General features: G+C 36.1%; 1 protein-coding gene across 8 annotated transcripts in view; it reads right to left on the bottom strand.

Annotated features, from left to right (window-relative positions):
- Positions 1–22,427, bottom strand: part of SIPA1L2 (signal induced proliferation associated 1 like 2) — a 151,861-nt gene that overhangs the window by 17,949 nt on the left and 111,485 nt on the right. For 5 of the 8 annotated variants that reach the window (XM_055810595.1, XM_055810596.1, XM_055810598.1 and 2 more), the window contains 8 exons: positions 20,129–20,386; positions 16,484–16,573; positions 14,861–14,964; positions 14,352–14,455; positions 11,135–11,523; positions 7,259–7,483; positions 4,471–4,624; positions 1,377–1,596 (listed from right to left, as the gene is read on the bottom strand). In XM_055810595.1, the coding sequence (XP_055666570.1) occupies positions 1,377–1,596; positions 4,471–4,624; positions 7,259–7,483; positions 11,135–11,523; positions 14,352–14,455; positions 14,861–14,964; positions 16,484–16,573; positions 20,129–20,386 (1,544 nt within the window). The remainder of the gene's footprint in view (positions 1–1,376; positions 1,597–4,470; positions 4,625–7,258; positions 7,484–11,134; positions 11,524–14,351; positions 14,456–14,860; positions 14,965–16,483; positions 16,574–20,128; positions 20,387–22,427) is intronic. The other 3 variants (XM_055810597.1, XM_055810600.1, XM_055810601.1) reach the window with 1 other exon arrangement.

Raw genomic sequence — 22,427 nt, 5'->3', positions numbered from 1 at the left:
AATATTTTTAGAATGGCAAAAGGTACACCAAACATGCATTCCCATCTGAAAAGGCATTTAGCACTTGCTTTTGATACCACTTTAAAACCAGTCAGTGGTTAGTGACTAAAACTCAGTCCCATAACTGGGGCCACTATAACTAGAAAAGTGTTTTGTATGTAAGGTTTACTTCCAAAACTTAGCAAGTGACTGCTAGTTCCTGAAGGATACGATGAGTGACAGAGCCCTTTTTATTACCATTTATTTTAAGCCATCTATCTGCATTCTCTCTGGACATGTGACTACAAAAGTCCTTAACGCTTTCCAGAAATCCACCCACAGCTTCTTAACTATGGACTTCAGAGTCCACAAGTGCTCTGCTATTTTTCCAAATTGTTGTCAGCTGTGATGCAATATTAAAAGCAGCTAACTAAAAGTGCCTTTTTCCCCCCCTAGACTGGGTATCCCCTGTAGGTCAGCCTAAAATAATTGAGAAGTGAAGAAATTTAGCATTGTTGAAAAAACCAATTCACCATTATAAGTATATAAATAAGGATATATAGGCTAAATATATGTATCTGGCTGTGTAGATTTGGGCTGCGGTATATAAGTGTGTTTTTCACAATTTCCCTCTTTTTTCCTTTTGTAATTTTCATAGTATTAATTACATTTTTTCAAAGTAACTACTACAAACTTTTTAGTTCATCACTTCATATTAAAATTATTGCAAGATAAGCATATAATATCGATCTTGCTTATGAAGACCTCACAAATAAAGACACCTTCAAAAATAGTTTTAACTTAGCAACCCAGACTACTCTTTTTCTGTTATTAAAAATGAAGTGTTACTGGCAAAAGTTTTACTAACATGTTAAAAAAAAAGTATCAGCAAATTCAGTTTGGAAATTGGAGATGATGACGACAATTACTGCACATTTCCTTTTAAGATGTTACCAAAAGAATCATGTAAATAGAAGCTGTCCTGTTTAGCTATTTTTTTGAATATATTTGTGAATATTTCTGTAATTTCAATGGACATAATAAATAAACAAACACAAATATTAAAAATAAACCAGGCCAACTTGGCTTAATTAGGTCACCACAGGAAAAGAAAATGGTAAGAAATATCTTCAGACAAATGTTTGTTGCCTATCACTGATCTCATGAAAATTTTTTCAGAAGTGAATGCTGTCTCCAAACGTGATAAATCTGAATTGATCATAAGGCAAGCATACACACGTACTGCTGACCAAATATTCTTTTACTGGGATAACTAGAACACTGATTTGACATTTCATAATTTCACCTTAAAAGTGGAATCTAACTTACTGTCTGGTGATTTATTTGAGTTTATTACAAATATTCCAAACTCAGCAATGACAGCAACAATCACTTACTTCTCAGATTTCCCATTCCAGGAGTCAGGCTCATTCTGGGAGGCAATGTGCTGTGATATGGTGGAGTAGTACTGAACAAGATATCATTTGGCAAGGCCTGGTCCAGCATTGAACTCCGAGAGCTAGCGTATGAAGATCCTCTTCGATTGCTACATATACTCTCATCAGATAAGGTACGATAAAGTGTCCTCCGTGGAGAAAGGTTTCCATAAAATGAAAACTAAACATCAAAATACAAAGATATACGAACATATATTACTGGTTAAGATAATTCACATGATCATATCCCATCATCAGTTCTTGGGAGTTTTTTTCTAGGGAGGCACTCTGGAATTCTTCAGCTAATACAGAAGAACAGAGATTTGTTCCACCATATCAGAACTACTGGGGCCTCAAAAGAGTTACCGAATCAAATTTTCATACTTCCTCTTGATATTTAGGAACATTTCACCATGAATTAATCAGACACTGTGTAGTTTTATTATTAATTCTGTAATGCTAAATGAAATCTCCATAGGCTTATGACAGCAATGTTTTCCAGAAACATATACAAGGTTACCAACTCTGGCAACATTTATTCAAGACTATGTATAGAACTGTTTGACTGTAATTTGAAATGACTATGCTTTAATGTTAAACATTCTGAACTGATATATGCTGCCATATAATCCATTGGATGATAAAAGTGACTTGAGACACTGCATCTCTCCAGATATCACAAAAGAGGCTTAGAAAAGAGGATAACAGAGTCCAGCAAAAACTCTTCATGCATTTCAAAAAGTTACTTAAACCACAACCCATACATCTACAGTAAAACAAGATGTTACTGCATTGTAAAACTGGGCCATTGCACTTCATAAATCGTTCTTCAGCACTTCAAATCCAGTTATTCTTCAAAGGTCAGTTATTGCCTTAATTATTTTAACTGGTTTGTCCTGCATACAGCTGTTTCATGTCCCGTTCTGTTTTCTTTGTAATTAATTATGAGTTACACACTCCCTACGCAGAATGTATGCTGGAAAGCAGTAGCTTTTGAAAACAGTGAATACAGCATAGAATTAAAGATATCTTCACGGCTATATTTCTTACAAAACTTGCTCACTGTTGAACACGTCTAAAAGGAATACAAAGAAACACTCAATGCCACAAGACAGTCTTTACAAAATACTTAAATACATTTCATAGTGCTATTTCAGGAAAGCACCTGTCTTGATGACAATTTATAACATGCTCAATTGTTAAAATGCTTAACTACATCACAGAGAAAATTGAGGGGGATATTTAGATTCTCAACTAGGAAAGCATCAAAATACTACATCGGTTCTAGTGATTTGCCTGAGACAGATATGGGCCACGGGACTAAATATCATCCAGTACTTTATTTTAACACATTTTATTTAAAATTTAATATTTAATGTAAATTCATCACAACAATAGACATAAGCAGCATCCCTAAATGAATGGATAGAGGACATACACAGCATCCTTAAATGAACAGATGTATGGTATCCTCCTATGAGCTTTGGCTAAAGAGTATCAAAAGACCCAGAGCCTAATTAGGGACCACACTGGGCAAAGAGTTAAAAGATTTCACCCTCTGAACCAAAGGGTCTCTGATTCTCTCTCCTGCACTCAAGATACCCAGCAAGTATCCTGCTGCAATTCTTGACTGTTACTCAAGTTTCCTCAACCTTATATTGCATCTTCTATCTATAAAGGTTGTTCACTAGCTATCCAAACATGTTGAATGTTAATTGTTGGAGCTTTACAGAGCTTCCTTTCAGGATGCGATAAAAATAAACATTACCTAGAGGGCTCATTTAGTCCCTGATCTGCGAACAAAGTAAAACCAAACCAAACATGTGATTTGATTCTGTAGAATCTTACATATTGAGAAAATGCCTTTCTGGCTTTGTGGCCAAAGGCCACAGACTCATCTATACCAAGATCACTTCCCTCTGTGAAGGTGCAATCAAAGACTGTACACTGCCAGGGCCTACGGCTGGGTATCCCCTGCGAGTCAGGGACCATGGTCTCTCTCACTTAGTTTTCCTTTGGGTGTCTTTGGAGGAAAAGGGGACAGCAGCAATTTATCTCAGGACGGCCACACCTCCTCACTCCTTGTTTCTTATTATAGGTAGCCAGAAACATTGGTAGCTCTTGAAATCATTACTAAAAACTAATTATTGTATCAATCATAAATCATAAAACCCTCTAGGACATTACTCACGAAAATTCAAACCCATACAATGCATACTTAGCATACTGCACATTAAAAAATATATATGATTTGAATTTTAAATTCAACTCTCCACTTTGAGGATTCCCATGTGTTACTTTTGTTCAGACATGATGATTATGCTATTTAGCGCGTTGTATAAACACAGTGGGTTAAGAGAGCATTGAGTTAATATTGAGGTGTAACAATTATCTTGAGTAATTTAATTGCTTTGTGCTTTATGCCACATTAAGCACAGAATTCAGAACCATTTACACTTTGGGGAGTAGTAAATTTTAAGCTCTCTACCCACGTTTTGTGAACTTTTACTGATTTTACTTTTGTAAATTTTACTGATTGTCTTCATACTATAAAGATTAGATGTATGCTCTCCGCTAGCACTGACAATTATGCCTTTTGAGCAGTTGCCACTGGTACCTACATGAAACTGTGATTCAGACTTCAAACAGAATTTTTGGTGCTGAGTATTACAGGGCAGGGGAAAGCAGGCTAATTTTATTCATATGCCCTAATATCATGTGAGGTGTATAAATTTAGGCATCTAACCTTGAAAATGTTACTTTTAACTTTTCAAATTTGATTAAGTCGCTCAACCTGCATCTGCCTCTGCTCAAGCTAAGCAAAGACATGCTTAAGCAAACACTGTATTTCATACAAAATCACCAAACTAGGTATTATTTCCATATTGTGGGAAATGACACTTTGTGCCTTATGGTCAGTATTTACAGCATCCCCATGGAACATATTTAGCTCGTACAAAACGATACTGCCTTCTCTAGCAATTTTGCAAATACCAGAAATTCATTTCTAAGGTAACTGTGTCTGAGATACACAGAGCTGAAGAAAGTAGCTAACCTTTCTTCTCCCCTCCTCCATAGAGAGGCTGTCTGGCAGCATCAACTTCAGAAAATCTTCTTTGGACAAGACTTGTTGGCTTTCAACAATGGCATTCCTCACGGAAGTTTGGAGTGGACTCGATGCAGACACAGCATCAATATCATCATACACTCTGTTGAGACAATTGGTGTTTTTAGCAAGAGAAGCAATAGCGCTCTTGGGTTTGAAAGACTGCATTTATCTTCTGTCACAAAGTAAAAGTTGTTTGAATTACCTCCTGACACAGCACACTCTTATTTAGAACATTTTTTCAATCACTTTGTATTTATGAAACTGTTTGTGGATCCAAAATGAAGTTCTTAAACCACTGAAAAATCCATTTTAGGAATTTGAAACCATAATATTTAAAAAGTGTAACCGTTGTTTCTCCTAGCTTGCCTATCTTTTTTACACACCACACTTCTCTATTGTTAAAGCTGTATTTATATCAACGTTTCCAACAGTTCATCACAAAATATTTTAACTTCTACTTCCTTAGCAAATAAGAAAATCAGTATTTTATAGTGTGATATTGTATCCAGCTTCACAATCCGGCAAAATTATTACGGTCCTCAATGGCAATCTTTGAAGTGTATTGGCAATCGATTGTGCCATGTGCCAAGTGTGTTTTATTATCAGCAATTTCATAAAGCTCTTTAGATAAATAAAACAGCTGTCTTCCTTAATTATCAACATATAAAAGTGTATTTACAGCCAACAAAGGACTGTCAAACTGAATTATTATCTTTCAGCTTCCTTCCAGTGAGAAAGGAGAAAGAATTTTAACAGGTTTACTCTGGAAATGTAATCGAAGGAACGAGAGATTCCCAATCACACAGAACATACGCTTGAAGCCATTACTTATTGCCAAGTGCAGCATAATCAGTGACTGTCTTCAGCAGAGAGGAAACAAGCTTTGCTACAGTAAAGTGTAATTCTCAGTGAATTATATCCTATAGTGGCACAACATTCAGCAATTGACCTGATTTTTCATCATCATTGCTAATTAGAGATGTTATTTTATTTCAACATAATTATCCTCAGAGAGAGATTTCCTCTCTGTGATGTACAGAAAGCTTTCCTAGAAAGGAAGAGGTGAAGCAATGCTGTATGCCATGGGAAAATCTGAAAATATTTTCTGATAGATGAAGTGCTGCCATATTCAATTAATATTTCTTAAATAGAACTAGCTCTTGAAGACACTCTTCTAAAATTGCTGTGGTTTCAGTCTAAATGCTATGATTCATTATGCAATTTTGTTTTAAGGGATCTATTCAAAATAAAGAGAAATTGTTTCAGCAGTTCAACCTCAAAATGCAAAACCTTGTGGGAATCAATTAAGTTATCACTTTTTAAGTGTAAATACTATTAAAACTGAACAATTTAAGCAAGTAAAACACTGGGGGAGGGTGGGCAGGTGGGCGAGGGAGGGAAATGAAATCACCAGTACAGTAACACAAAGAAACAGAAATAACCAGGACAGGAAGGTAATAAAATCATCTACTTTTGAAAATTAGGAATTTAAAAGTTTAACTTCAGGCTCAGATTTCATGCATGTATATACTAGCTTGTAAGTTTAAGCATGAGTCTTGCCATAAATAGGCACATAGATCCAATATGAGATGTTTTTTGTAAATAACCTGTTCCCATTAAACACAGCGTAATCCCATATTAAACACTTGAAAATCAAGTACTGCATGTCATCTTGTCAATTTATCAAGATATATAGGGCTGCCTATGATATATTGACGGATAGAACTGAACGGCTTATGCACCAAAAAGAAAGCAACGAGATTATCTGAGAAGACAATTTTGAAGATAACAGGAATTTAAAGGTTGGTTTTAAACAGCAGATTCAAACATTGCCTATTACTGCTGCAGCAGTGGGAAAGTATCATCTCTATATTTGAGATACTGCATCTTTTCCTGGAGTGCAAGCCTTTTTCTTCCAACTAAGAACACATTTCTCATGAGCTGTTCTGTGTTAAGCTGTACATATAGTTGTTCATTAGAACTGTTCTGAATATTTTTGTCTGTTATTTGCTAGAAAAATACAGTTTTATGTTGTTTTTTTTATTTATTTTATTTTATTGAAGCCTCCACATTTTGTAGAGTCTCGCAAAGAGCGGGTCAGATATATCCACACTTAATCTTTTTCTTGTGGGGTCCTAATTACCAGTTTGTACTTGTTCATTAAAAACAAAGTCAGAAAAACATACCAAAGAACCACTAAAATACCCTGAGCTGGCACTAATTTAAAAAAATTATCTACCATAGATGACTGATACATTTATGGTCATCTCTCTCACCTGTAATATATTAGCCGATGTAACAGGCAACAAGGTAGTAAGGTTTAATACCGAACCACCAGGAAGTAAGCTCTTTTAAACTACATAAAGTTCCTGAAGATTTGTAGAAAAGGTCTTTAAGACATTAATAAAATTGTGGCTTCCCAATTGATTCCTAAAGATTCAACGTGGAAATTCGGAATGTCTGACATAGCCATATGTTCTTGCCTACACACACTTCCAGAAATTTCTGTCAGCTTGTTTCATTTGACACATGGTAAAAAAAAGATGCAGCTGGATAGAATACAGAAGAAAACAGTATCCTGTGCAGTTACTGTCTTTTTTTTTTTTTTGTACCTTTGATATATAAAGCTACATTTAGAAGCGACACTGAGTGTATTTTTTTCATTTTTCTATTCTGTTTTAGAATTTATTTTCATTACCCTTCTTCCCCCAACAAAGTTAAACAGAGCTCTTACTCGTGGCACTCAGGAACTTCAGATTCTTCAGGTGTAGGACTTCCTTCTGATTTTTTCCATCCAATGACGTATTTACTCACTGCTCCTTGTCTGTGGTAGGATTTTGAAACTGACCCAGTAATCTGTTGACTACTATTCTGTGACACTATGTAGACTTTGGAGGTATCTAGGGAGCCACTCTTTTTAGAGCAATGTGTTGATGGGCTTCCTGAATGATGTGACCCACTGAAAAATTAAAGAAAACGGACAGAAGCAAAAATTTAATCTGCTATACCAAACAAATCGGAAATCCTTCACCTGGCATGCAGCTATCATTCTTAATGTTAAGTTTTTCTCAAGGTTAAAATCAAGGTGGCAATATTGGTACAGTGATTTTCTACATAGCAGCAGTGTATAAATCAAATCTCTTCAAGAACAGAGTTGTGATGAATTTCTAAAACATGTATAAAATTCAAATTGATGAAATGCTAATGCAAACTGATAGGAATTAAAATTAGAAAAAAAGACTACGTCCAAGACATATATACAGAATTTGTGTGTGCAATTTTAAGTAAATATTTACACACACATTATTAATGGCATAATTCCATTTACTTCAAGAACTACATCGGGAATTACCTGAAATATCTCTCTAATTATAAAACTTATATGCTTTTCCACTTCATGCTAATTTTGCCAGTTCATGCCAGTTTAAGCTGTGTCTTTCATTCAGTACCATTGAGAATTTAATATTAAATGAAGTAAATTTCAGTTCAACAAAACCAGTTTTCTGTATAATTTTAATAGCCTCTTTTATTATGAATAATAGCACTGGTAGGCACTAATGAAACCTTTTACTGAAGACTCTCAAAATGATTTAAAATGAACTAAAGCAAACACTTCCTTGAGGAATAAATTTCTTCTTTTCATCTTGGAGGTGAAGCAAGCAAAGCATTCAGAAATGAAGTGCCTTGCCCAAAATCAGAGGCTGGAAGCTGAAGCTGCAGCTCCTAACTTTCGTTGTCGGTTTATAAATACCAAACACAGTGCTATCTTTTAATCTAATCCCAAGCACATTGGATTAATTCACAGAGGACCAGAAGGTATTGCTGAAAGTGTAACAGACATGGCTGCTTCGCTGTTCACGAGAGTCAAATACAAGCAATGCCCCTGCATAGATCACACAGACCAAATTAAAATGCCTGCTGTGGAAGAAAGTTGAATCAAGGCAATGGTTTAATAATTTTGATCACAGGTAGTACGTGCATTTAATCTTCAACCTAATTTATTTTCCCTACTCTCCTCCCTCTTCCTCTCCAAAAAGCAGAAACAAGATGACAAGTTTTTTGGGGAAGAAAATATCGCAGGTGATGTTTAAAGCTGTTTTGCTTGCTATCCTTGCAAATATGCAAATAAATTATGTAAAGATGTGGTGAAGAAAATAATTCAGTTATGAAAAGTTGAAATCTAAAGATGAAACGAACATCAGATTTACAGCGGGGACATTATCCAGAGGATTCTAGACTTCTATTTGTAACTAAGATTAAGAAAAATTGAGCATCCAACCTCATTCTGTAGGTTTTAAATATGGGAATATTTCTGAAGTGAAGAAAAAAAATGCCTATAAAAGCCTGGTTTTAGATGATGAATTCAATGCAATGGTTAGAACAAGTAGGATTTTTAGGATCCAAAAGATGTTCTGTGTAAGAAGCAAAGCAAAACTAAACATAATGAGGCTAAGCTTTACAGCTACAGTCACATAAAGGTATTTGATAATTCATGAACATAATTAATATAAAATAGGAGAGATAAAACCATTAATAACAGAGATGTGAGACACAATGCTGTGCATAGCTTAAGTCAGTCTTGTAGTCTGAGATCCAGTTTAATTCTTTAAATCTTACTTGGTCACCATAGTACTATTTTACTCAGGAGGTTCTTTATCTGATGATGTTAGAGAATCAGGCCAGAATCTTTCAACCAACCAACATCTTTCCTGTGCATGGCACTTCAGCTATTCAGTAAACAGCATACAATTTTAATAAAGAAATATTGCATTCATAGATCATGGCATTCTCTGAGTCTGTATGCTTGTTCCTTAAGTTCTACACCGTTCAGCCACTGAATAACAATGTTACCATTTTAACATTTGTAAAATAATTGTGAATGAATGCCTCAGTGACAGAATTCCATTATTACAGATTATGAAGAAATACAAACTCAGTGCTTGACCAGTTGGAAAAGATATAGAGGATTCAGCAGATATATAAGATTCAGCACACTTATATGTTAACTCAACTTTCTTATGTCTACTCTATTGGAACACGTCAGTGTTGCAGCATCACAGCTACAAAATGAGATACTTTTTAATGATGTATGCCTCTGGGTGCTGTACAGGTGATGTCAGCTATTAAGCCCAACTGCAAAATTTTTACCACTCCAATGTAATTTGAAGGCTATGCAAGCTAAGTTTAAATAAAACAGTTGGACCGCATAAGCCTGACATTTTCCTATAGCAAAAGGATTTGGCACACAAATCAGAAGGTGATTGTTTGAAAATATTACTACTGCCAAAGTGGAATTGGGCAACCCTAAAGTGAGTCATCATCTCAACAGTAATTTCTATTTTGGAAATGTCTAGGTAGAGTAATTTAAAATCTATATGCCTTTTTTTTAAAAAAATAAAATTAACGAATCCATAAAATTTTTATTCCATAGAAGTGAACAGCAGATAACTTAATGGCTGCCTGGCAATTTAAATATGGCAGCTGTCACACAAGTGCTGAGAATACACATTCTAGACATTAGAAATCTATTTCAGCTCATTATAATGAAGTTCTAGAAACACAGAGCTTATTTGTAGTGCTTTAGAAATCTCAATATATAAAATTAAATCTCAACACACACAAAGCAGAGTAAATCTGGAGCTTCTGCATTATCATGGGGTAGTGAAAGCTTAATGTGACAGCATTTACCTAATTTTCACAATAGTCTATACAGTAGTCTATATTATCTTCTATAACTTGTGAAAAAAGTAATCTAGAAGTCAGAGTAAGTATACAAGACTAACGCACTCATGTCAAGCATATAAAGAAATGAGGATACAAGATACTACTTGGTTATTTTCCTGTACTGTTTGACATTGAAAACGGGAAAATCAGAGGGAAAAAAAGAACAGTTTTCTTCTTTACAGAGTAAAAACCTTAATACATAGACCAAAGCTTCAGCTTCAAAGTCACCATAAAATGGGAATTGGGAGATAAAGGCAACCAGCTGTAAAAGTGAACTTTCAAAGTTTGCTTTACAACAGATGTACCATGCTCACATTCCACTGGTAACAAAAAAAAGAGCTGAAAATCAGTCAGAAATTCAGTTAAAAAAAAAAAAATCATAAAGCATACATTGCGATAATGTAAATTAGGCAGGATGTTTTCAATGCAGTTTCACTATATGTAAAAATTGCCCACCACTGTATGTAAATATTGCCCATTGCAATTTTTCTAATTTCCCTCAGTATCAACTTCCAGGTAATTTGTTACACTGTACTTAAAAAAAAATAAATAAAGTATGTGAACTTTAAATAAAGTATGCACGTCCAGGTGCAAACTTCCCTTTTACTCAGGGATTTTTCCCAATTTTATAAAGCTAAGCAATGTACACAAGGTCAGATATAAAGTCCCCATCAGATCTGGGAGTAGGGCTAGCTATGTTTTTTTATGCAGACTCATCAAAACCTGCTTGAAAATTGCTCATATAGCAGTTTAAATACAACAACAAAAAAATATCAAGATCAGTTAAGTGCACTTTCAAAGAAAACTAAACAGAATAACAACAATGAAAAAGTTATCTGTATGTTAATCTATACTCCATAATCCCTAATTTGTAAGAAAAACATACCTGGAATGAGAAGAGATTTCACTTAGGTCTCCCATACTCCCTTCAGCTGTATGACTGGTAGAAATAGCAGAGGCATAGCTATGAACAGCATAGATTTTAGATGGATCATCATCTGGCCCAGGAGTTTCAGAAGACTCAGCCCACTGCTCGGTACGACAATGTACTCCAGACCTGTTGCCAGCAAGGTGCAAAGGGGCCAGAAGAGGAGCAGGCATGCAGGGAGCTGTATCAATTCCACTGTCAGTAGAAGCTCCCTTTATATATGTTAATCCAAGCAGCTCAGGATCCATCAGATCTCCAGAACCAAAGTGTTTTTCATCACTGTTGCTGGACGTGTTACTGGATAGGGTGTTGCTGCTTGAGTGGCTTGAACAACTTTTGTCTCCAATCTTAACAACAAGAAAACAAATAAAAAAAGACCCCCCTCAAGTTAAATAGTAAAATATTTATTTTCATATAAATTACTGAATTTGTGCCATTCAAAGACCATTTTGTTATTTTTTACAGTATGCTATAATATAACTGCAAAGTATGAAAAGAGCTAATTATACCACCAGTTTCTATGAAATGAATTGCACAGCTGGCTAGGCACATTAAAGGTTGATGTCACCACAAATAAAAAGGCTCTAGTTCCATCTTCTATGGCAAATCTTAAGATCACACTTGAATTTTCTGATTATAAGACCTGCTTAACATCCATAAAATTGCATTTCTGAACAGTTAAAATAAGCATTTGTTAAAGCTCGCAGCATCGGTAATTATTTGTTTAAACAAGTTCTACTGCAAATCTGAAAAACACCAAAGGCTGAATTATCGTTGGCTTTTTCTCAGTGTGGGTGAAATATGCAGCTTATTGGATCAAATCCAATTGGATGTGTGGCTAGTCAAATTGAAGCCAATTGTGATGTATGTGTACCAGATGAAAGCAACTTAAGTCACAGGGCCCTGAGCTAAGCATGGCTATTGAAGTGGAATAATTATGTCAGGCATTTATGTCAATAAAGTTGGGGTGTTGTGTTGGTTTTTTAAAAGAGATTTTATAGAGAGTTGGATTAAGTTGTCTGTGTGACAGAGTAGCCAGAATAAGGGCAGATGGACTTCTATTACGGCAGATGGACTTCTATTGCGTAGAATATAAGTGGAAGGGTGACTAACTTTTTTACGAGATCCCTCTCCTAGCAGATGTATATTAAACATAGCTGTTGCTCATACATTAAAGCAGTTAAACAAGGCAGCCTTTCCAGAAATTATACTTCTATTCCATATGAAAATTAAAAGACCTCAAAATTTGAGAAAATTATTTTAGGAAAAAAGGAGGGGGCTACATTTGCGTTCATTCTATCTGTTACCTTAAAAACAATGCAACAATTGATAGAAATACAACGGGCAGATTTTCCAAGGAAAGGGATTTGGAGAAAGGTGTCTGGAGAAAAGGTATGTCACTTGTTACTGTAAATGTAAAATGGAACCACATGGGAAAGAAACAAGGGAGCTCAACAGCTCAGTTCCACGCCTCAGAAGGCGTATTGTATGTATGAACCTTCCAAAAAGTTTCCTGTACCTTGCTGAACATACATGCTTAGACACTTTCCTGACCCTGCAAGCAGCAGTGAATCTAGGCACCAGCAGTTGATACAGACATCTTGACCTGCTCAAAGTTCACTATGGCCATAGCTTAGGATCATTTTATGCATTCCCTTGTGCCAAGAGGAATCATTGTATGAAAGCGCAGCATGGCCCTTATTGTTACATGTTGTTAAAGGCTGTGTCATAGAGCAATATTAAAATAAACCCCAAGAACAAACAAACAAAAAAATACCCCCACAACACACACTCAAACTCCACACACACACAGAGTCCATGCCAGCAGGAATATATTTATTCCAGGAGAGCAAAGAGAATTTGAAAATAGCTAGTGAAATTCCTCCCACCCTTCATCCCCCAAGTTAAAACCGATAGAAAGACCTTTTTTTCCTAATCGTTAAATATTTTACGGAGTTCTTGTATGTTTGCTGTAGCCCTCAGTGTGAATTTCACTGGCTGGCAGAGACTCATTGAGCTGAACAAAAAGGGGATGTAAAGAGAACATTACAAGGTCCTTTACAAGGTGATGACCTATTTTTTTTTTTTTTGTTTTTCACCATCTAACAACAAAATAGCCTAGTTTTATTAGTATTGTATTTATAATAATGCTGGTTCTTTGTACAATATAGTTCTTTTGCACCCGCACTACACATATGCATATGGAGGCAAACACAAACATAAGCCCATTATGAAATTTTCTGTTCAGATCCCCACCACCCTAAAAGCCTGAGAGTTGCCATTAGCATTAAACTTTAATCCAAGTTAAGCAAACTAATCATTTAACTTTGGTAGCGGTGCTCTGTTTAATACTGATTGCTACATATACTGATTCTAGCTTCCTGTCAGCTTTGGCTTAAGGTAAAAGGAAGTATTTTTGTTTTCACGTGCATAATTCTACAGCATGATTCTGTTTATGACAGCACTTTTTTCAAGAAGTATCAAGCTAGATTCTCATAAGGTATCAATGTACATAAGATGAGAAACTGGCCTCCTACTCTTACAATGTAAGTCTACAAATAGTGTACAGGTTCATGCTCCGTATAGCAGTTTTTTCCACATAACAAACATAAAAAAAATAGAAAAAAGACTGTGCATATCATCAGTGTACATTCCATCACTAAGTCATTGAGGATTTTGCCATTACTGAAGACTAGCCACTAAACTAGATGGACTAGAAATCTGTTCGGCATGCCTAACATACAAACTACATTTTTATACTGCTTATTGATAATTAAACTACATGGGTATTTTACACAACATGACAATAATTTCCTTTTTTTTTTTTTTTTTAATTAATATGAAATACTTCTCAAATTAAGCAAGCCAGTATAAATGAAGTTGTAAATACATAGCTGAGTGTAGACCGTACTAGTTTTATCTCCTCAATACAGACCCAAGCCCTCTTGGAGTTCTTAGTTTATAAACATAGATTAAGCACATTCAATTCACCCCACATCTAGGTGAATATACTCTTTGCCTCCCAAAAGGCACAGTGGTCTTCATGAATTATTAAAACGTATTTTTAAGGTGTATTTTTTGAGTCCAGCTGAGGTATTTTGCGGGTTTTTTTGTGTGGGCTTTTTTGGTGGGTTTTTTTTTAGAGTTTTGAATGACATTGAAGTAAAAGACTTACATGTGAAAGTTTGTTTGGTGACTCCTTGCCACTGCCTTCTTTCTGTAAAGCCCGGTCTTTGTAGGAGCTCAGAACTTTGGTCGACGGTGCATGCCACTTGGTTTCTGCCATAAATAATTATGGTTTAATTTCAGAATGCTAAAAAGATGAGTATATCATACAAAGATAAAAGGCACATGACTTAGTAATCAGGATTCCAAAGACTGTACACTCTTTGGGATCAGAAACATGTATCTTTGCAGAATTTCCTCAGATCTAGTTTTTCAATGCTAATTAAATGAGGTTCAACCTGCTTTTCATCATTCATGAGGCTTTCTGAAGTTCAGAAGTAGTTTGTTCCAAGTATTACCTAAATATCCCACGATATTCTGTTAGACTGTAACAGTCCCCACTTTCACTGTCCTATTACATGCTCATTGTGTATCAAACCTCTGCATCAGAAGGTGGCTGCACTTCAGGCACTGTATTGCAAAGAACATTTATTTTTAAGATACAGTGGGTTTTATTACCAGAATGTCTGTTTCCTTCCAAAGCTTCCTCTCGTTCTCTGCCTCCTTCACACTCCAGTGAGCCTGAACCTTGGTGGTGTTCATGGAGCAAAGGGGACTGGCACCTTTTAATGTAAGCAGAAAATTAAGCTGTTTGGTTTTTTTTTTTTAATTTTCCTAGAAAACTAGTTACATGATGAACAACAACACCTTTTACTCTTCAAAGCAAGTATTTTGTAACTGCTTTCTTTAAACAATCATCACACACACACACACACCACCCAAGCAAGTAACATGTAGTAACATTTAACACAGTAACATTTCCAAACACTGTAAGGAAATATTCACATGCAATTTTTCCAACAGCTCACTGTTGTATCTTAAGCATGAACAAGGCCAACAAGACATTAAACTTTAAGAAGAAATGCATTATTTGGGCTATATATCCAGAGGTTTTTGCAATGGAGAACTACGGTAATGTATGCTTAACCGCTTTATGAACTAAGCCCCACAGAAACTCTGTAGTGTTGCCAGTTTTCACACCCAGAACACGTAAGCTAGTACCAGATCCATTGCTTTGTATTACGTTGCAAAAGTCACATTATTTCACAAAGCAACACACTAAACCCAAGGTTGCTATTAGAAATAACTGTGCCAGAAAAGTGATGCACAAGCCAAGATGCATTTTCATGTGTTTACTGTTAAAAAAAATCATTATAGTTTTATCTCAATTATTAGCACCTATTTAGCTGCCAGAGATTTCACTGAGTATTCTGAAATTCCTTGAGGAGCCTCCAGGACATCGCATATATATATTTATGCTGTATGGGATAGCTTATCCACAATCAATCACGCCAAAGCAATATTAAGCTTACAGACATGGAGTCAAGCTGATGTTTTCAATGTACACATTTTTTCTGAAAAGTAGCTTCTGAAAGCCGCGTGTCAAGTCTGGAATGTTTTTGTATTACGCCGTGTAGATACTGCCATAGCTAACATTATAAAACAGGAGTGTTTTCGGCAGCTATATTTATACAACAAAGTGATAAATTTAAAGTAATTTAGAACAGATGTCTCACATAATGTTCTTATAACACATACAGTATATTGGGGTAGTCTTCTATACACAGATAGCTAACTTCTGAAACTTCAGCACCAAGGGATTAACATGGGTGTAAAAGCACCATCTACATACTGCAACTGCCTTTCAGGGAGAAGAGACCTCTTTTGGAGGAGAAATGCTAGGGAATGGATGCCACTGGAACAAGCACAGTAGGAAATAAAATCTTTGAAGACCATAGAGATAATTGTTTGATCAAATACCCTTCCACTGAAGCCAAAGGAGGAGATATTTTATCCCAGTTCTGAGTTACTAGCTGATTTCTGGCCTAGGGAGAGCAAACCTAACAACTGTTTGTTATTTACCTGAATTGTAAAATAACAATTTAGTCCTAAAGAGTTAAAGCAGTATGGCTTTAAAATTCTGTTGGCATACATGACACATTAAAGATTCGTAAACCAATACGTCTTAAAATATACTATCAGAATTTGCAAATAATACAGATATAGAACATCCATATAAATTTTGCTTTAGAAAGAAGATGCACGGGAGCTATACCAAGATATTTAAAAAAAAAAAATTACCAATACCCGTCATATCCCACTTGCTGCCTCCATTGGCTGCTCCCACTTGGTCCTGGGTCACTGGAGGAGGACTGGTTGCTTGGAGAACTTCTGTAATGTTGACTAGAGTCATTAACAGTGCCCTGAGTTATTTGTGAGGTGTCAGTTCTGAAGTGGGCTGCACTTCTTTCATGAAATACATGCATTTTTACAAATAACGCAGATGCAATATGAACAGGCAATCATATTAATTTGGGGAATTTACAGTTTTATCTTAGTTTCACAAAACTTAAACAAGTATTTTTAAAGTATATTATTTATTTCATCATTAATAAAATATTTCCAACTGAATATAGGGAAAAGGCAAAAAAAGTCTTAGTGCCAAATCCTACTTTCCTTACATCTAGCTTTACTTCTGAACATGTGGGATTACTTAGGAGTCACAGCAGCTGGATTAGGTCTCTAAATTTACATATGGGATGCTCTCACAATGGATCAGAAATGATTGTTAGTTGCTTTGCATGTATTCCAAGTTTCAACAGAGTAATTCAGAAGAGGTGATACCAATACCTTTTTGATTTTATGAATACTTTGACATAGAAGAGCAATAAGAAAACATTTTCATGAATAATATTGTTTTGTATTTATTATTTAAACTTTTGAGCCTCATGTTTTAACAATGTCTCTAATTACACTTCTTAGATTTCCAGAGTTGAAATGCAACACCCAAATTTGGGTTTGATCCCCCTCCTATCCTTCACTTTTGTGCATATCAATCCATAGCTACATTTTCTACAGTGACACTACCTTGAAATCTCTGTATCTCCCTTTTTTTTTCTTTTTCTTTTTCTTTTTTTTTTTTTTTTTTTTAAGGCTATATGTAGAAATGAATAAATGTACTCAGGGACAGGTGCAAAGAGGTAGTTTTGTATTTATGCACAACACTTTCCCAAGGACATGACATTCAATAAGCAGCTTCACTGTTCAGCTTGAAAGTTTTAAAGATATTAGCTATTACATTTTGCCTAACAGCCAAACACATATATAAGAAGTAGATCATGTAGTGCCTAATTTTTCACCTTGTCTCTCTCTGATAAGTATAGACAGGACTGAGCCTCTTTCAATCAAGTGGAATAGTCTATAGGCCACAGTTGAACCTATTTGCATGTTCTTGCTTCTCACCACTAAGAACTTTGCATTTCTTGCACAGCTTAAGTGAACCAGCATTAAGGCATAGGTAAGTTATAATCCCATGTGTTTCCAGCCTCCAGAATGATGTTTAGGATATTATCCTCAAAACTGGGACATTGGTTTGTACTATTCCAGGCCGAAGCATGTCTAGATCCCAAGCCTCCTACTTGCTGGACAAGTGCCTAGCCATTCACAACCACAGAAATTCAGTGAGTGAACGCCTCACACAGTTCCTTTACAGAAGAGCTGTAGGTGCCTGCTCTCAGGAATGGCTTTCAGACTCCAGGTGGAAGGACACACTCACCTATGACACTCAAAGACTAAAGTACATGGAGTCTTCTTGGTACGAAAAACCAGAAAAGTGAGTCTGACTGAAGTTTCACTCTTAAAGCACTCTTTATGAGCAGCTGTCACAGAACTAGGCATTTTTTTAAAAACAGGAGCAGAGCTCAACCATATCCTTGTATTTCTTAGTAACTAATTAGAGGAAACTCCTTGATCAACTCAAAAACATTTGGCTTGCCTTCTCAAAGCACTTAACTCTCCTCAGCAACTGTGCTAGGAGCATAGATGTTCAGCTCCCAGTTTTTAATTTCACTCCGGGGACTGGGCACCTAACTGTTACACGTCACAGCAGTTAAACTGTTGCTGCTTGAGTCTTTTACTGTATCTAGCCCATAGTTCTGTTGCTTCTTCCTCTTTCTATCTCTAAAACCAACCACTTTATCACTGACTTCACTGTTAGCTCATTTTCAGATCAGTTGCTATATCTTCCCTGTTTTACTAACCTGCTTCTCCCTGCCTGCACTCTTCAATTTGTCTAAACTGATAGTGGGTCTCTGACCCTCTAAAATCTCTTCATCATTTTCCCAGCCCAAGCATATATTTTCACCTTTGCAAGACCACTTACAAGGACTAATCAACCTTACTTCAAACTCTTCTTTTTTAAGGTCATCTCTGCCAAGCCACCAGCTATGCCTCTTCCTTCCCATGTAGAAAGCCTGTGCCAATTAGGCAGTGTTTTTTTCACGTTTCAAGACCCACATGTCACAGTTCATCATTTTCCTCTCTTAATTATTTATACTCTGTACCATGTCTTCCCCAGAATAGCACTTCCACATTGCACTTGTTTTATTTAAGTGATACAGGAATTTCTTCATGACAAGAGGTAGCCTCTGTCTTAGCATTTTTTCACATGCTTCACCGAGTGTTAGGAGAAGCACTATTTATGTTTGTGAAATACTATGGAAATTAATAGCATGTCAGAAAACTTTCATTTTTTCTCTGTATAAGCATACAGTATGCTCCATGAATTCTGAAGTATTTCTAGACATTTGATACATTGTGTCCTTATGCTGGATGTTACTGAGAATTTCAGTAACAAGACATTAGGAAAAGCTTAAGTCCTATAATGCTACATACATGCATACAGAAATCCAGTATCCTTCTTTCAGGGGGTGAGGAGAGGGGGGGAAGGGAGAAGAATACCAGTGATTGTCATAAGCGGGAGTCTGCCTTCCCCAGGCCATGATATAGACATATTATCAAAGATATACTACTATTACCCATATATAAAATGTCACTAATTATTTTCTACTAAATAAGACAGATGGTACAGCAATAGCAGTACTTCATGATTTCAGCCAGAAGTTTTAAAAGCTATTTAAGACTAATATTTTAGATTTTAATACCTAAATCAGGTATTTTCAAAATGCAGGACTTTTTTTCCTTGGAAATTAGAACTATATCACCCCATGGAAAAAGGGCATAAGCAGAAATAATAGCAAACAATAAAGGACTGAGAGTTGTGCTCAAGACATACGGTTTTCCTAAATAATTTGAAGGTCAAATATATTTTTAAAAAATTAACTTTAAAAATATTTTTTTATCTTATGAAGAATTATGATTAAATTAGAACAGAGCTAATATTTAAGGATACTGTCCCATCATCTAAGAGGTGTTACATATTCAAATCACAAGCTCTGCTTTGTTTAATTAAAAGCAAAGCAAAGCATAAGGACTGGTAATGAGTTACAGAACCCTTTGAAACTATGCCAATAGCTTGGTAATGAGATTAAATAATTCATTTTTAAAGGGATGAGCTCATTTTATTTACATTCATTTTTTGTTTAAATAGGCTCCCAAAAGGTGGGGCACAGGACATTGTTTAGATCAAAAAGTCACAAGGCACTTTCCCACTTTGTTGACTTGAGACTAAAGGGAAAGGTCAGCTGTCCTCAGGAGCAGGATCCTCAGCACTGTCCACTTCCATCAGAAATAACCAAAGGCACTGGTTTCAAGCAGAAGGAACCGGACTCAGTGAATGCTCCTTAATACAACCTCACAATTAAAATTGCTGTCAAAACCCACCAAAATCAGGTTTAAAAAATAAGTGTAACAAAGTTCTAAAAAGCAGAGATAGCTAAAGCGAGGCACAATAGGCAGATGACAGGCATTAAACAGAGAGTCTATTACCTTGCACCATCTGGCAGTTTTCTATCAAAGGAAGTGCTGCGAGGAATGGCTGTCTGAGCCTGCTGGAGAAGCTGCTGGCACTGCAGTCTGTCAGATGTTCCTAGGATTGGAGAGGCACGAGAGAGAGGCTGCCCAGCGGGAGTCGGCACCCGATGCCAAGTGGTATTCCTTCTGAAAGGGGTTTTATACTCACATGGGGTGCCTTCACTGTCAAGTTTGTATTCCACCATGGGTATACGACAAAGTTCTGAACAACCCCTGCGGGACAAATAAAAATGCTGATCAGTCTCACTGGAGGGAGCAGGAAAAGAAATCTTGCACTCTGCAGTCAGAAGCATGCTTTCCCTCTGGGTGCTCAAAGGTGTTCGCATAGCATTGTACAACCCTTGGAACGCTGCAAAAATACCATGCCAACCAGGTAGGCAACATTTCAAAGTAAAAGATTTGCTCTTGTGTGTTCAAAGGTTTTTGACCTCTCTCCTTGCCCTTCAAAAAGGAGAAAATATTAAGCTTTTCTAAATTAAACCTGCAGCTTGAATTTTACATAATAAAACCTAGCAGAAACAAAGTATTCAGAAGTCCGAAAACATCAATTTCTTTTGTAACAGCTTTTGTTTGTTTAGATTTCATAAATATGTTCGTTGTTTTGCAGCAAACTAAACATTTTTCAGTGGTGCTGCGAACTTCCCTTTAGCCTCCTGCCTTGTCCCCACCAAATGATAGAACATATACACTGCGATGCAAGTGATTAAATAGCAGCTAAGCATTTTTCTCTTTGTTATCAAAGTGTACTTTCTAATGTCTCTCTTCCTGGGGGTCTCTATGCCTGGAAGAGAAATGGGGAGGTGGAAGGAAGAGACAAATCAGAAAGAGTCTGGCTTACAACCTCTGCTTGAAGCTTACAGTGTGGCTAAAGCACTCCCAGAAAGTGTAAACTCAGGTAAAAGTAGCAACAGTGTTCCCCAAAAGAACAGTGTGCCTGCACGATACTTGCTGTAGACTCAGGCTAGACTTGAATTAGGGGTTACTGCTTCAGCAATTAGTTAATAGAAACTTCACACCCACTTTAAGCCAGCACTGATTATCAGCACAGATATTTTACATTCTTAAAGACCATTGCCATTACTTGTCTGATAAGCAGTGCATACTGAATTGACATCTATATGATATCTATATATGCCAATTAAAATTACTACATTGACATCTATAAAGAAAACACCCTAAATAATCCTAATGCAATGTATTAAGTAAGAAATAGTGAAAATTTGCTTCTCTGTCTCAACTACTCTGCTCTGTCCCTTGAGCTGAGCCTTGATTGAGCTTTGATTTTGCTGAAAACTCAACATTCACCATTTCCAACTAAATTAAAATCACCTAGAGAAAGTGTAATGCATGTGTATAAAGTGTTTACAGTCTTAATCCCGAAAATGTTTTGGCACAAATGAATTAACACAAATATGCAGTACAAATAAATTGTATAGATTCTCATATGTTAAATTACTGCACCCCAAAGCTTCTGAACCAAATCCCAAAAGAATATTTTCAATGTCAGTGTTGTGGTCAGCAGATAAAAAAAAAAAAAAAAAAAAAGATATTATGAAAATGCAAACTATGTTATTTGAGGTTCTGGAAGAGAAGACAGGTGCGCAACAGTAGCAGTTACATGTTAGATACTCTGTACGTGCCCAGTCTGATCGAGCCAAATGCTACAGGCTGCTAAGTTCTGTGGTACTAAATAGGCAAACTGTTTATCCTGCAGCATTAAATCTCAGTCCCTGCTGGCACTCAAACTCATGAAATAGGTAAATTCAAACCCATAAAATATAGTAGATAAAGCACTGAGAGTGGAGATTAGTAGCCAATGTAGGGTAGAAGACACCGTAATGAAGACAAGCTGAAGAGCGATCACTAGAATGCTCCAAAACAGAACTCAGAATTCCTGTTTTTTCAAGGTTATTCTTTCATTAGAAATATCACTATTCAACACACCAGTAAAATATCACATGTGTAAACTCTGCTGACAAATCATAGCTGAACATGCTGGAAGCATTTGGGAATTTCACAATAATGATTTTCTGGTTTCAGCCTCCCTATGGAGGCAAGACCACCCCAGTACTCTCCTCCCACAAACACAGAATGAAGCTACAGAGAAACCAATGTTACAAAATTGTCAATTAGTTTCAGAAGGTCAATCTGATATAAATATAGCCTTCCCCTACCCTGAAAATATGCAACAGTTATTTAGGCCACTGCTTCAAACTACTTCAGTTCATGTAACTATTTCTTAAAATTGTTTCAT

This window comes from Falco peregrinus, chromosome 7 (assembly GCF_023634155.1).
Source record: "Falco peregrinus isolate bFalPer1 chromosome 7, bFalPer1.pri, whole genome shotgun sequence".
NCBI lineage: Eukaryota > Metazoa > Chordata > Aves > Falconiformes > Falconidae > Falco > Falco peregrinus.
Note: the sequence above shows the minus strand (reverse complement) of the source record. Positions and strands in the feature narration are given on the sequence as shown.